The sequence below is a fragment of the Ictalurus furcatus genome, chromosome 13 (genome assembly GCF_023375685.1).
Source record: "Ictalurus furcatus strain D&B chromosome 13, Billie_1.0, whole genome shotgun sequence".
NCBI lineage: Eukaryota > Metazoa > Chordata > Actinopteri > Siluriformes > Ictaluridae > Ictalurus > Ictalurus furcatus.
Window position 1 is genome coordinate 27,894,148 of NC_071267.1, and position 16,160 is coordinate 27,910,307.

Consider the following 16,160-nt stretch of genomic DNA (forward strand, 5'->3'; position numbering starts at 1 on the left):
CCATTTTCAGTTTATGTGAGATGCTTTTCAATCAAATACAAAACATATCATGTATAAACATGAAAAGATATGACTATTTTTTGACACAAATAGCAGATACTACAAAGACATAATAAAAAGCCAACGCAAATTATTATAAAAGGCAAAAGTATGAGAAGATAAATAACTGAAGGCCCAAGAAGAGAAAAAACATGGGCACAAACACTCAGTCTGGCCTTTCTCATATTGACGTTTCTGTAATGCGTTATATAACAAGCTGACAGGTTCAAACATACACAGGACTACAAACACAAAAAGACCAGAATTAAATGAAAATGATGAGAGGAAGTGCTTAGGGTGGAGTGAGAGAACGAGTGAGACAAACAAGAAGCAAGTTATACATATGGGGACTTTCCATTGCCTTTCTGGCCAGAATACAGACAGTTCAATCTGAACGTTTTCTTGGTGATGTTGCCTTGACTTCCACAGATCACCTTACATTTTACATTTACATTTATTCATTTAGCAGACGCTTTTATCCAAAGCGACTTACAAATGAGAGAATACAAGCACAACCTTAACTGATTCATTTCGAAATTAATCAACAAATCCTGTCCAATCACAATCCAGAATTCAACATCACTGTGGATTAATAAAGATGAGGTTTTTTAAATGTAATTTAATTTATAATTGTCCTGTATTTCTTCCTCATGCCGAGCACTCTCAGAGTACGTAGCATCTCGCAATGCTACAGCGCATACTTATGCATTGTTATGTATTTGTTTACATTCCAAACCTGTTCCAGCATGACCATGCCCCTGTGCACAAAGCGAGCTCCATGAAGACGTGATCTGTCAATGTTGGAAGAAGGTGGAAGAACTTCAGTGTCCTGCACAGAGCCCTGACCACAACGCCACTGAACACCTTTGGGATGAACTCGAACACTGACTGCACACCACGGCAGAAGCTCGATGGAGTAGTCATAAGAGCAGTGAGGTGGCAGACCACTGGCTTTAGTCTTACTGAATGCTTCATGAAGATCATGGTATTCTGGAGGGATGTGATTTGAAACATGCTGACTTGGAGGAGGAGGGGCTGTGTGCAGTTGGTGATGATGCTGTCACCAATGGGTCCTCTGTCAGTGGCTTGAATATGGAGGGGGTGTTGCACAGTTTGTGTAGGGATGTGGAGCTTGTTCAAGGTCTCTTGGTCCAGACCTAGAGTCAACAAGCATTGCCAATGTGTTGTAATTTTGCTTGTAATGAGAGTGACTGGTGACACAACGTATGAAAATGACTCACCACTGGAGAGCAGATAGAGTTGGTCCTGATCTCTGATGATTGGGCATGGCTAAGGGTTGACCATGCAGAGGACATTGTCCCACGGAGTGCTAAGGCTGGCCACAGTAAAAGCAATGGTGTTCTCACCAAGCCTGGCTTGGGCCAGTTGCATGGTTTTGGAGTGGTTGCTTAGCCTTTGGTTGTGAAGCAGGTGATCTAAACAGATGGTAAGATCGATCAAGGAATTCAGAGTCAGCTTGTCATCTCTGCATGCCATCTTGGTGAGAATCTCGAAGTTAAACCCTGATGAAAGGTGGCTTTCAGGGCCAGGTTAATTTCAACCACTGTCTGCAGCGAGAGTGCAGAACTTGAATGTGTATTCGACCACGCTTCTGGTACCTTGGGACATGGTGAGAAGTTGTTCTTTGGTCTCCTTTCTCTCAGGTGAATAATCAAAGACACGTTGGAACAGTCCTGTGAACCGGTCATAGGAGTTCAACTGTTTTCCTTCCTGATAACATACCACAGTAACTCAGTCTAGTGCCTCGCCCTTGAATGGGCTGAGAAAGGTCGCGATCTCCTGCTGCTCAGACAGTCCCTCTTACTTATGTTAGGAGTAAACCTTTAACATAAAGCAATATACAGTATGGTTGTGTGGGTCATACTGACTTAATCTCTCTCTCTCTCTCTCTCTCTCTCTCTCTCTCTCTCTCTCTCTCTCTGCATTTAGTTGTCACTCGTCCACTCGTCCAGGTTTTAGTGAATCTGTGTGACGGTGTGTTGGAGGTTGAGAGGTATGTGATGGGTCTCACTTTTTCAGGATTTAATCTGCTCCAGTCATTTCTCATTTTATTTCTAATTCACTTTCTAATGTCTTTGTTTCCGTCAGCAAAACTGAAGCCATCACTCACGTGAGCTGGGAGATTACTTTCTGAAGAACTCACCTACGAGTTTATAATCTTTTATTCTGCTGAACCAAAAATCATCATGGAGTATTGGTGATGAAAATGGATTAACCTTTATATATTTACATTTATGGCATTTGATACTTTTTATTATAGCCAAAATCACATAGTCTTTGCCTCTAAATATAGTATCAACAGCAGCTCATACACCATCCTTCCACACTGCAATCTTAATATTTTTACTGTTCTCGGTCTCAGACTAGTCTACTGCAGGAACATAATGGCTATAAAAATATTAATAATAAAGCTACACTGCAAAACATCCCAGAGTATTAGCAAGTGAAGATATCTTTCCTATTAAAAGTTTACACTAATCCAAATGTTTGATCATTAAGCCTGTTTATATGTTGTTGTGGTGTTTTTGTTTTTGTTTTTTAACTAGTTTTTAAAGCATTTCAGTTTGAAATGAGTAAAAATATCAATTTAGAGGCTTAATGATCTTATACTTGGTTTATTGTAATCTTATAACAGGAAATACTACATAATACTAGATTGGACAATATTTAAATTCAAATATTTTAACTTGCTTAGATATTATTTATTTTGCAGTGCATGGTGCACAAATCAGATGTGATTCTTGCAGTTTAAAACGCTTGCTCACAGGAAGTAGCAAAGACAGGTGCAGTACCTATCATCCACCTCCAGGGGAACACAGAATACAGAAGCATATATTGAAACAGACACTGAAACAGATCATACGACAACAAGATTGATACGTCATCTAATAATTTCATACAGTTTTGTTGTACTTTATATTTTATGGCTCCAACAGGGTGTGTTTTATATTGTGTGTGTGTGTGTGTGTGTGTGTGTGTGTGTGTTTAGTTAGAAAGCTCAACCGAAAAAAAAATGTAGTGACTGAATGTGAAACTGAAAGTGAAAGTAATGTAGAAGGTATAAAAGGAAGCCATGTTCTGGACGGTGCATTAGACCTGAAAGCATCACAAGAGAAGGTAAGAATCTGTACAACATGCTGCTGCTTTAAATGTCATAATGATTTCAGACTGAATTCTTTATTAATCAAATGCATTTGTAATTTGGCATATAAATATATATATATATATATATATATATATATATATATATATACACACACACACACACACACACACACACACACACACACACACACACATGTATTATCTTTTTTTTTATAAAAAATAAAGTCTATTTTTCCAATGATCAGGGCAGATTATATCCTGTTAATAAAAAGATGGCGGAAAACACATGGAGTGTGTAAAAAAGATGCCTCTTGTGTGGAATGATGATAAAACTCCAGTTTGTAATCTCTGTAAGCTCTGCACTGTTAAAAAGTTTACACGGAAGTAGCAGCAGTGAAACTCTCACTCTCACCCCACATGTGGCACGTGCTGCTCGATCTGAATTAAAGGGCCAGTCCACCTTGAAAGATTTAAATGAAGATGAGTTGTAAAAAGGTATATATTGCACAGAAATATATTTGTAGAGTAGTATATTTCATATGTAGGTAATGTTAATGAGTTTATATCATCAAAAAGGTTTATATTAGGTCTATATATGACCAGTTTGATGTTCAGTGATGAAGTAGAGGTGCTTGTGTGTGTGGAGAGTGAATGTGAGACTAACAGGAGGTTTTTTAGAATTCAGTGAGTGTTCATATGAATGAATAAGTTAAAAATCTTACTTTAATCTTCAGAAACAAGTTCATGTGTTAATGATAATTAGAGTGATGTGTTGTGTGTAGATGAGACCAGTTACTGTGAAACAACTTGCTGAAATGGAGAGAATAAAGTTTTTATTTGCATTTCTTTCAGAATTGTGGAATTCATTATTATTCATTTAAAAGAAGGCGTTAAAGGCAGAACTATCGGTATCGGTATCAGCTGAGAAATTTAGTATTATGCATGTCTAGTGTATATATGTCTGTGTGTGTGTGTGTGTGTGTGTGTGTGTGTGTGTGTGTGTATAATCTGTAATCTGTTTTAGATAGATAGATAGATAGATAGATAGATAGATAGATTTTTTTGCTTTTGTGTTTTTGCATTTTTTAAATTACTTTTCATAACTTTTAGGATTTTTTTATATAACTTATGACTTTTATAAAACTATATAATGGACAGGTGTGGAACATGAATGAGGAAAAATGTTTCGGAACACTATAACTCTGAACAATATAACTAGGCTGTAATAACATGAACAAGAAAACGAAAGGAAGACAAAATCAAGACAAACGTGAGCGGTGAAAAAAGTCACTTAAATACACGCACACTGTTGTGTATTCGCACTTTGTCGTCCTGCGTACTCTTCTGTGCCGCACTGTGGTCCTGCAGAAACGACATTTCATTCCAATTAATACAAGCTATATTAAGGAATGACTATAAAACCCACTTGACTTGACTTATAAAGTGTATACTTATAAAGTATATATAAAGTGTAGTTCTAATATATTCCAAGTACAATTTAGGAGTGATTCAGTACAATGTCTAACAATTTGGTGCTAAAATAAAACACATTACGTATCTAACTATTTCAGCAATACTTAAGTATACTGTTTTTTTACCCCCATAAGGGTTATTATATGTTGACATGATCATTTTTTATTTTTTTTCCGACTTAGATCTCAGTGTGTGTAGAGCTGAAGCCAGAGCTATGCCAGACATCACAGAAGCAGGTGCCGTGGCTGGAGCCAGGGTTACACATGTCTCTGAAGAGATGGATGCTGAGGGACCATATGCAGATGCAGACGCATTCTTACATTTTGAAGCAGGAGAACTCGGATTTGAAGCTGGAGCCAGAGTTAGAGTTAATTCAGTACGAGTCAGAGCAGCGCGGAGCGTCGTTTCAGCTGAAGCTAACAGTCCAAATGCTTCTCCCATGGTTACTGCAGGACGAGATAGAGCAACGAGGAGCATCGATACAGCTGAAGCTAACAGTCCAAATGATTCTGCCATGGTTAGTGCAGGACGAGGTAGAGCAACGAGGAGCATCGATACAGCTGAAGCTAACAGTCCAAATGATTCTGCCATGGTTAGTGCAGGACAAGGTAGAGCAACGAGGAGCATCGATACAGCTGAAGCTAACAGTCCAAATGATTCTGCCATGGTTGAGGCTGACACCATAGAAGCAGGAGCTGTGGCTAAAGGAGTGCTTAAATTTGGAGCCGGAGCCAGAGTTAAGGCTAGTGCAGGACGAGTCAGAGTAAAGCGGAGGATTGTTTCAGAAAATGCTTCTGCCTTGGTTGTGGCTAACAGAGAAGCAGGAGCCATGGTTCGAGCTGAGAATGCATGTGTCTCAGAAGAGATTGACGCTGAGGGACAAAATGCTGAGGCAGGGGCATTCATACATTATCAATCTACACCAGGAATGCAGAAATTTGGAGCCGGAGCCAGAGTTAAGGCTAGTGCCGGACGAGTCAGTGTAAAGCGGAGGATTGTTTCAGAAAATGCTTCCACCTTGGTTGTGGCTAACAGAGAAGCAGGAGCCATGGTTGAAGCTGAAATTGTGAGTGTCACAGAAGAGATTGACGCTGAGGGACCAAATGCTGAGGCAGGGGCATTCATACATTATCAATCTACACCAGGAATGCAGAAATTTGGAGCCGGAGCCAGAGTTAAGGCTAGTGCAGGACGAGTCAGTGTAAAGCGGAGGATTGTTTCAGAAAATGCTTCTGCCTTGTTTGTGGCTAACAACAGAGAAGCAGGAGCTATGGTTCGAGCTGAGAATGCATGTGTCTCAGAAGAGATTGACGCTGAGGGACCAAATGCTGAGGCAGGGGCATTCATACATTATCAAGAAAAACCAGGAAAGCTTGAATGTGAAGTTGAAGCCAGTGTTAAGGCTAGTTTAGGAAAAATCAAAGCAACGCAGGACGACATTTCAGCTGAAGCTAACGGTCCTAATGCTTCTGCCAGGGTTGTGGTTAGCAACAGAGAAGTAGCAGTCATGGCTGGAGCTGAGGTTGCAAGTGCCTCAGTTTCAGCAGGTCCGGCTGAAATTAAAGTTGGTCTTGGGGTTCAAACAGGTCTTAACATTGGCCCCAATGGCACAGAAGTAAAAGTTCTGGGCTGTGGCTTTTCACTCGGCAGCACGACGGGAGTTGCTCTTTTTGGAAACGAAGTGAAATTTAAGTTATGGTAAAAGTGCTTTAACAGTAAAAGTAAGATTGTTGTTAATTGCTCTTCTTCGACTTGTTACAGTCATACATTGACTAAATTCAGCCTAAACTACATTCAGCCTACGCAATTCCCTGCCCTCCCTTAATCAGCATCTTAGTTTGTCTTAGTAGTGTCCTGTTTATATGTATGGATAAAGAACATAAAGGACCTTATCTTCACTGTGAAGCCTTACAGTTTCATTAGAGATTACAGCAATGACGCAATGAATTTCCTCCAATATCTGCCAAAAAAGGTTCATGACCTGAAGCTTTTTTAAAATAAATGATGAAAATGATGCGTTCCTAGTGCATGCTACAGTGGGGTTTTGGTTCCAGCTAACATATTTGTGCATTCCAATGCTTTCAAAATGTTTGTATTTTTTAGTAACAACTGGAAAAATTGACATAATGTTGTGTAATGTATTTAATAAACAAAAGGCAACCCCCTTATATATGTTATGTTTCATGGTTAATGCAAGTTTTTGATAACCGTATTTACTCTGGATGTTGTTATTGCATATGATTATCTGGATTATTGACCTTGTCTTGACCTTGTCTTTTGAATTATGTTTTGGTTTGTGTTTGCTTAGTGCTTTTGGTGTTAGTTCTGGAATGTTTTGATGCTAATTTTGCAGCAATAAACCAAGATGTATCTTGCAGATGTATCCATATATCAGGCCTGATAGCTGTTTGTTACCCAAAGAAAATGAAATATTAAAAAATACAATATTATTGACTTGCCGCTCTTGTCCGTCTTCAAGAGTCTTGGAATTTGTGGCACAGCATGGAAATGGTTTGCTTCGTACCTGGTGGGTCAGTCATATCAGGTGACGTGGAGGGGATCCACATCTGCTCCATACAGACTCTTCATCATTGGTGTCAAGGCTCAATGCTTGGTCCTCTTCTTTTCTAACTCTATACCTGCACGTCACCTGTCAGTGGTTTCAATGTTACGGCTGAACGAGTTATAATACTTGTATAAATCATCTGTGTGGCACAGTGTTGTCTAAATATACTGATTCAACAAATAAACTTTTGTTTCTCTCCAAGTTCTTTATTGAGGTATTCTACAGGCTTTGGTATTGTGTGACTTTAGTTAGTTAAGGTTGGTAAAAAAATTTTTTTAACAAAACTAAAATAAAAAAATAAGAATAATAAAAATATTGCTTTTAAAAGATGATCTAATCGAAATCCTCATATTATTGAAAGAGAACGTGTCAAAGAAAACGATCGTGGTGTCGAGTTCTTCAGAAAGTGATCTCCTGGCTCGCGTGAGTGATGGCTTCAGTGATGCTGATGGAAACAAACAAATTAGAAATACAATGAGAACCGACTGGACGTGTTTAATTCCAGAACAAACACTGAAAAAGTGAAACTAATCCCATACCTCTCAACCTCCAACCCACACTCACACAGATTCACTAAAACCTGCAGGTGTGCACGAGTGACAACAAACTGCACAGAGAGAGAGAGACAGAGAGAGAGAGGGAGAGACAGAGAGAGAGAGACACAGAGAGAGAGAGAGAGACAGAGAGAGAGAGGGAGACAGAGAGAGAGAGAGAGGGACACAGAGAGAAAGAGGGAGACCGAGAGAGAGATAGAGACAGGGCGACAGAGAGAGAGAGGGGGGGAGAGAGACAGAGAGAGAGAGAGAGAGAGAGACTGAGAGAGAGGGACAGAGAGAGCGGGACAGAGAGAGAGAGACAGAGAGAGAGAGAGAGAGAGAGAGAGAGAGAGACAGAGACAGAGAGCGACAGAGAGAGAGAGAGAGATGGAGAGAGAGATTGATAGAGAGAGACAGAGAGAGAGAGAGAGAGAGACAGAGAGAGAGAGAGAGAGAGAGACAGAGAGAGAGAGACAGACAGAGAGAGAGAGACAGAGAGAGAGAGACAGACAGAGAGATACAGGGAGTCAGAGAGAGAGAGAGAGAGAGAGACAGGGAGACAGAGAGAGAGACAGAGAGAGAGAGAGAGAGAGAGAGAGAGAGAGATTAAGTTAGTATGATCTACATAACTATATATATAAAGCTCATTGAGGTTCACACACTAACAAATTTGAAACTTGATTAATAATAATTATTCATGTTAATGGATAACATGAGAATACTGGGAACGTCAAAATAGCAGACATTTTTAAACTGAGCTTTTTTACACCTCGTCATTCGACACAAAGCCAATGAAATATCAAAGCTTATGCACAAACCATGACTTTCAGCATGTGCAGCTTTTAAATGGGGTCTGCAAAGCCCCTAATATCACTCACATGTGTAGATTTGGCTTTCTGATGACCTTCTGAGCATGTAGACCGATAGAGAACAAGTTTCTCTTTTTCTTTGCCAAATTTCATGTGACTGCAAATAATATATCTAGAGATATTAAATCCTCGTTTATTTCATTTTACCACTTTACCATTTCACCGAAACATACGAGTTCAGCCATTAATTCATACTGGTTGCTTGATTTGGTGATGCAGGAAATCTTAGATACTGTATGAGTTTATTTATTTCACAAAATAAAAGTGTTAATTAGTTTGCTAACGTTACTAATGATGTGTTAATGCTGATGTTAGGGGAACATTGTGCAGTGGAACTTTAATATTAATGTGTTTTTCTTGTTCTTGTTACCTGAAACGATCTTTAACATTCTTACTTCATTACACTTCATGTCATGATCGTCAAACACACACACACACACACACACACACACTGTACGTATATATTCATACCGGCTCCGCTTCCCAGTTGAAGAGATTTTTCCTGAAATGCTCAGCCACGAGTTTGAGTTCGTACGTCCGAGTCACCTCACGCTTTTCAGTCAGAGCTCGTGAAGCGTTTGTGCGCTCAGCAATCTTCTGCAGCGCTTCATCCACTGTCTTCCTCTTCTACAAATGTAATCACAATATACAAATTTAATCATATAAAGACATCTAAAGTGACTTTCTAAAATACAAACGTCTTTTCACGTTACATAACAACATGCAATTCATCACAATATCACAATATTTTTTGACATAGTGACTAATTTCATTACTGAAATAACAGTCATAAACAAACATGTGTATGTAGCATGTGGGGGCGGGGTTTACCATATAACGGGCCTGGCTTAGACATGATCCAGAGGAGTATTTGTTATATTCTACTGTTACACAGACTAACGCTGGTCATATTCATTTACTAAATTTGCTGGACATAAATAAGCTCCACTGAAATGTAACTAGAAACAGATAAAATAAAAACTAGGGCGTGCCAGTCTTTACTGAAACATGCAGTCATTGGCAGATGGAATGGCGGAGGAATACAGCTTTTGGGGACGTGCTGTTGTAGGAAAATAATCAAGTTTTCAGTAGTAACAGTGACCCTGCTGATATAATATTGGGTTATGTTGATGAATAATAGTCGGGATACGGATACAGTGAGTGTGAGTGCTGAATTAATTCAGGAATAAGGACTGTAAATAACGCAGTGCAGTGGGAGTGGCGTATTCACTCTTTTAAGATCATCATATTGTCTTTCCAGGGCCTGTCTCTTTTCCGGGTCCTGTTCGTTTTTAATCCTGTTTTCTTGGATTATCAGTGGAACTTCTGTAGTGTCCACCACATCGGACACTTGAACGTTCAGGATCTGGGACGTGTAGGTCTCGCTGACAAAGCGAGGGGAATCTCCAAAAAATTCACTCAACATTACCTTCAGCATTCCCTAAATAACGTAGAGGAAAGAAGAATAAACATGACATCACACTAGAGGAAACACTCGAAGCATTTAAACATTGCTGTGTGTTGTACCTTGTCCCCATAGTTACATGGCGTCTCAGTCACTCCTGCCTTCCTCGCGTCTTTACTCACGTGTTTCTGCAGGTAGGAAAACTGCTCTCCAAACGACGTCACTGTAAGTTTTACCTTCAGAGTGAAGTGAAGAAAAACAGGAAAGAATGAATGCTGTCTAATTCAGATACTTTACTAATATGGAAGAAATCAAAGTACACCTTTGTGGTGTAAAAAACACTTCATTAAAGAATTAATTCCTGGAAATAACTCCATAAACACTGACCGTGTCCATGTGCTGCAGCCAGTTAAAGGTGAAGATATCAGAAAGAAAGGTATTTCTTTTCTTGTCGAAGAAACAAGCGTAGGTATATTCATCAGGATTGCACGAAGAAACTGCATACACTGAAACAAAAGGATAAAAGCCTTTCAGACACGTGAGAAGAACGTTCCTGAACGTGTCCGAACTATGACTTTTCAGTAAAGAGATACCGTTGCTGTCAGACAGCTGATCCAGCATTGATCCAGAATGACACGCTTCCAAATAAATGACCATCTGCAAACATCCAGCAGGTTTACAGAGGATCAGCAAAACACACACACACACAAACAAATGTAAACACACACACACACACATGAGAAAATATAAGCATTTTGACATATTCACAGTTTATAAATGTGAGAGCTATGGAGGGAAAATGTATACAGAACAGGTCCTGGTCACGTCAACGCTGGAATACAACTCCCAGACTACAACATGGACTACAAACATGGCCGCCAAGGACTACAACACCTGAGATGGAAGAAAGAGCTGTTTTGAAACAGATTACAGTCGAATTACCGTACAGCCTGCTGAGGAAAGTTTAACAGCTACCCCGTCTACATTAAGTGAAAAGGTGGACAACTCTGATACTGTGGATTTTGGGCCAGCGGGTACAAAGTCACTGTAGTAGTAGTTGTGGTAGTTTTGGTGCTAAAATCGGTCTGAAAATGTCGATAATGGAAATAAAATGAAGATGGCTGTGAATGATCTGAACATGATCTGAAAACTGTTGACATTTTAACATGAAGTGTAACTATAAACTGATAATAAGTATGACATAAGAGGAAGAAAACATTTAAGGGCAGGACTGTTGTAGAAAAATAATCAACACCGTCTGTCTAATGAGAATCCAACAAGAGCTGTGGTATAGTCTGTGATCTGCTCTCTTTATTTTTAATGGAATAGAGAGATAAGAAATGAAAGACAGGACACGAGAACACGGAATGAAGAAGGAGATTGTAATATTTAAACCTGGCTATTTCCCCTCCTAACCACCAGAGGGCACCCTCCCCAAAATTCTGACCTGCTTCTACTGTTACTCCACTCATTTCTTGTTTGCAGGCTATACCATTTGCACGCATTTACATACCTTCCCAAATAACCCTCGCTTGTATTCCATGACTTCCCGAATACCATACATGGAGCTGTTCCTCTCTTAAACTGATGTGCTTCCTGAAAAATGCCCTTCCGCCTATCCAATCAATAGTTAACCCATTGTGTCTGTTGTGTGTCGAGTGTGAAATATACTCTGTTTTTCTGTGAATAAATCAGACATCTTGCCATTTGAACTGTGTGTGTCTGGTGCGGTGAGTGTGTAGCGGGGCAAGGCCGCCGTCTTCTTGTGTACTTTCGTTTTTCTCTCTTCTTAAGAATCGTAACCTGAAGATCACAGTTCCTAACACCTGCTCATAAACCTTTTGCACATGGATTCTTATGGATTCCTCTGTGAGCCCTGGGTTACGGAGAAGTGCTGAAATGTAAATTAGGAGCTGAAATACGTACCTTTGAAAACGTGCGACTCTTTGACATCGCCTTCACTGTGTTAATGAGATCATGTGCATAAAGCTGGAACAGGAAATAAAGATCTTTATGTTTCATGACCTCAGTAGTGTACGACTGTAAGGATCTGGTAGTCTGACTGAAAATAAGTTTCTTACTGATATTCAGTTTCATTCAGACATCAACACAACTTAACACAGGGATGTTACAACTGTACAACACCGCGTGCTACGCGTATCAGTGTGTACGAGCTCGGAATACGACCCCGAAGAAAGAGAAACTTTACTAAACTCACTGTAGAATTAGGAAAGTGAAAGATTCCTCTATTTCCATGGTCTGATAAGTAGATGAAGATAGAATCATTTTCACCACTGAAAGAGGAAAAAAATATTGAAATAATACAAAGATATTTGTAATAATTGTTGACAAAATGTGATGTTTATTCTACAGGGTTCTAACGTTTTGGAGAGTGTAGATGAGCTTTTTTCCGCTTTAGATTCTTAACTTCATCGCTCTCGTAACAAATAGTGATGCAAATCACGCAGAAATACCCGACAAGACCGATCATATGTTCTGGTTCCGAGATGAGTGGAAGGGAGGGAGGGAGATGAGTGGGAGATGAGTGGAAAACGGCTTTAAGCACCAACTCTGAATGCAGCATCTACAAACATGGCCACCCCGGACTACACTTCCCAAACACACAGACTCTGCCATGTTCACAGTCACTGGACTTTTAACCATGCACACCTGTTCACAATTACTCCTGCACCTATATGAACAGACCACAGACATTCAGCCAGCTGCAATGAAATGCTCAACGTGTCCTGCTGAAATTCCCCCATTGATCCTTCTCTATCATAATAATCTCCATCTCTGAATCGTCCACATCTCTCTCTCCTCTCCACTAATAGCTGGTGTGTGGTGGGAGTTCTGGAGAAATATGTCTGTCGTTGCATCATCCAGGTGGAGGATACACACTAGTGGTGGTTGAGGAGACCCCCCCATACCATGTAAAGTACTTTGAGTGTCTAGAAAAGCGCTGTATAAATCTAACTGTAAGTGTAAAAACGTGTGATTACCTGACCTTACTAAGTCATTCACTGTGTATTGTTTCTCTGGTATTCTGATCTTGCGCTCTACCTGTTTTTTTGGATTTAGGATTTGCCCTGTTTGTGTGGCTTGCTCATTGCCTGATCTTTTTTATTATATCTTTCCCTTGAAATTTCCACTTGTCTGCCTGTTTCCACAATAAACTCTTGCAATCGCATCTGCTTCCGCCTACCTTACAGGACACTCCTACAAGCATGGGCCTCTATAAGCTCTTGTTGCAGTTCCCATTTCTGACCACTAGGTGCAATAACAAATCTATGGAGCTACGTGGGGCAGAACACAATCGTATAACATCTAGAAAGGAGAGCAAATGCACCGTCAGATTATATCTGTTAAATAGCAACTATATTTAAATGCGTCACTCGAATGGTTTGACCGTGACATGGATGATAGTGTCAGGCACGCTGGTCTGAGTCGATCGAGCGCATTAATATAAACCTGTGATTTGTAGCTGCACTACTCTCAGAGCTGCTGTTATAGATCATTAATCAACATCGTCTGACCAGAATGAAGCTAAAAGAGATGCTTTCTACCTTTGTATGACTTTTTTTCTTCCTGTTTTCTTGACAGCCTCCGAATCTCCACACAGTACAGACAGGAAGTTCTCCGCTGATACCTCCTGATAATGGACAATTTAAACAGATTAATCCCACTTTACAAAAATAACCTAATTAAAGTATTTATCCATTTATAAATGTTACAGAGCACATTACCTCTCCAGTGTAGTCCTTCAGAACCCCAGGGTAAACATTTGGGCCATTTGGTACGTTAATTATGTTTCCAGGAGTGGGATTTCTACACAGAAATATCATGTAGACAAGTAATATAATTATCTTTAATTAACGCTTATTCATTATATAAGTATATTATACATAATGTATAAAATATAAATGTAAGCAGTTTCTTGGTCTGATTTAAAGCAGCGGCGCTTCAACGTGATGAGATGAAAAGACCACATACTGGGAAATAATGGGAAGAAAATATTATTCTTTCGATCCAATCAAAAATGAGTCCAATCAAATGACTCTTATGAACTGGTTCTTTTTAGTGAATCAAAAACATACAATGCAAGCAGTGTAGCCCAATCACGAACAAATGACTCTTACTAGCTGGTTCTTTTAATGAATTGAAGCATTTGTATAAATCTATATGTGGGTATATTATGTAGTATTATAGTTTATGGTGACGTAATCCATCCAATCCAGCTGTCATGGTCAGTGTAAATCAATCACACAGCAGTCCTTATTTAATCTTTATAGACCAGTATAAAAATGTGTATGCGTTGAATATGTAATTCAGGCTTTAAATCCACAAAAACTACACATGGACGCTTGCTTCAGTGTTGCCACCCCTCATAGTTTTCATGCCACCCCATAAATAATTTTCTAGTCCCGCACCTGGCCCTTGGCGGCCATGTTTGTAGGCCCCGCTGTACTCAGGGAGTTAGAGTTCGACGCAGATTCTGCCGCCGACATGACACGTTCACACTGAAGCTAGTTATCGTTCCTACTTAACAACCTATATTTTCAAATGGTCTTCATCAGAACCAAAATGGATGCCCTGGGAAAATGTCTCTGTAATTCAATACTTTTTACATTTTCGTGTACTTTAATCTGAGGGTTTTTTTTTTCTCACTGTTTGGCACGGCCCACTTCTACTGCAGAGCACTATACTCACTGTTCATTGTAAGCGATATCATCATACATCATCACCACAATCTGCTCATCTGGAACGCCGTTCTGGTGAGCGACCTGGTAAGCATGGCACACATTGGCCTGTAACGGAACATAACATACGTAACATAAAAACAATTCGAAAATATATGATATAACACATTAGCATTACTAACACTAAATTTAAGCCACTGCATTTAATATTCACACCTGCACATCATAGTCTTCCCAACCTTTAGAACCTGCTGCCAGGAGAACCCACTGTTTGCCCCTGCTGGCCATGTCGATGTTCCTACAAAGCAGAAAACTGATAATCAGGTGTTACTGAGTCAGCAAGAGTAATCACAACACTAAAAATAATCCATTACATTTAATAACTCAGAATCAGAGTTTCTGTGTTTTTATCATGTCTCTCCGGTTTCCTCCCATCTCCTAAAAACATGCCAGTAGGTGGATGAATGAGTGTGTGAATAATTGTGTGAATTTGTGTGTGAATGAGTGTGTGAATGAGTGTGTGAACACTAAATGGTTAATAAGTATAGCATCATAGATAACAAATGTAATCACTGATAAATTGCAGAGGGATAAGAGGAATAAAACACCTAGGGACACGCTGTTATTGGAAAATAAATCACACCACCCCGTCACTCAGTATTTTCCTGTAACAGCAACACACAAAGGGTTTATTACTTCTATAACACACTGTAAATGAGTTGTTGGGACACGTGACCGTTCATCTTAAACTTACATTCTGTAATAAATTGTAAAGCTGAACGTTCTTTCAGTTCTTTTGAATTGATTATTGGAGCTGAATAAAAAGTAGGAATGTGTTGGTTCTCACCTGTTTTCTCTCCGGTGATGGCTTCAGCTCAGTGTTAGTGTGAGTGTCCTGGAAAGGTGCGTCAGGAGTTTTTATATCCAGCAAACCATCCACTTTCACTTCATTTCCCAAGCTATCAGCAGCTTTTGATTTCGTCATACCTGGAAACACACCTGGTCATTAGATACGGCTGGACGAGTCTAATCCACACTATTACACACACTAATGTCACTGGACATGTCTAACGATACTATATTACTAACCCTCTGTACCTTCTGTACGTCTATAAACCATATACAATAACGTTTTTACATTTTTGTCAGTGTAGTAAATGCTACATGTAATAAATGTGAAGTTCAGACAAAGATATAATCTACACCCCTCATCACCCCCCTCCCCCTTCTGGGAAGATTTATTTTCAGACTCGAGCTTCTTTGACTCTTTTACTTTCTTAATCAGGTTCAGTATCATGTGTCCCTCTTCAGTGCAGTTCAGTGTTTCCACAGAAAAAGACTCGTCTGTTATATAATAATAAGAAGGATTGCAGGTTGTTGTTATTTATTTCAGATTTATTTTCTTTTCATTACGAGATTACTCTCAGAGGGAAGAACAGTAATGTG

At 39.5% G+C, this 16,160-nt stretch overlaps 2 protein-coding genes across 5 annotated transcripts; one reads left to right on the forward strand and one right to left on the reverse strand.

Annotated features, from left to right (window-relative positions):
- Positions 1 to 3,047: 3,047 nt before the first annotated feature.
- Positions 3,048 to 7,399, forward strand: LOC128617412 (uncharacterized). Its single transcript, XM_053640520.1, has 2 exons — positions 3,048 to 3,177; positions 4,821 to 7,399. Exon 2 carries the CDS (start codon positions 4,853 to 4,855, stop codon positions 6,338 to 6,340), a length of 1,488 nt encoding a protein of 495 aa, XP_053496495.1. The 5' UTR covers positions 3,048 to 3,177; positions 4,821 to 4,852; the 3' UTR covers positions 6,341 to 7,399.
- On the reverse strand, positions 7,400 to 15,593 carry LOC128617413 (legumain-like). Of its 4 annotated transcripts, XM_053640524.1 has the most exons (14): positions 15,562 to 15,593; positions 14,931 to 15,012; positions 14,725 to 14,822; positions 13,761 to 13,842; positions 13,581 to 13,666; positions 12,233 to 12,308; positions 11,941 to 12,003; positions 10,608 to 10,671; positions 10,402 to 10,520; positions 10,137 to 10,250; positions 9,841 to 10,050; positions 9,081 to 9,236; positions 7,744 to 7,811; positions 7,400 to 7,649 (listed from the first exon to the last, which is right to left on the reverse strand). In XM_053640524.1, the coding sequence occupies exons 2-14, from the start codon at positions 15,000 to 15,002 to the stop codon at positions 7,604 to 7,606; spliced, it is 1,254 nt and encodes a 417-aa protein (XP_053496499.1). In that variant the 5' UTR covers positions 15,003 to 15,012; positions 15,562 to 15,593; the 3' UTR covers positions 7,400 to 7,603. The 4 variants fall into 4 exon arrangements, with proteins under 4 accessions (XP_053496499.1, XP_053496498.1, XP_053496496.1 ...); XM_053640523.1 differs by having other exon boundaries at positions 7,596 to 7,811; positions 14,725 to 14,798; XM_053640521.1 differs by having other exon boundaries at positions 7,596 to 7,811.
- Between the last annotated feature and the right edge of the window lie 567 nt (positions 15,594 to 16,160).

Coding starts and splice junctions, on each gene's coding strand:
- LOC128617412 (XM_053640520.1), top strand. CDS start 4,853: ATGCCAGACATCACAGAAGCAGGTGCCGTGGCTGGAGCCAGGGTTACA.
- LOC128617413 (XM_053640521.1), bottom strand. CDS start 15,002: ATGGCCAGCAGGGGCAAACAGTGGGTTCTCCTGGCAGCAGGTTCTAAA. Junction 14,823..14,930: donor GGGAAGACTATGATGTGCAG/GTGTGAATATTA, acceptor GTTCCGTTACAG/GCCAATGTGTGCCATGCTTA. Junction 12,309..13,580: donor AGAAAAAAAGTCATACAAAG/GTAGAAAGCATC, acceptor TTCCTCTTTCAG/TGGTGAAAATGATTCTATCT.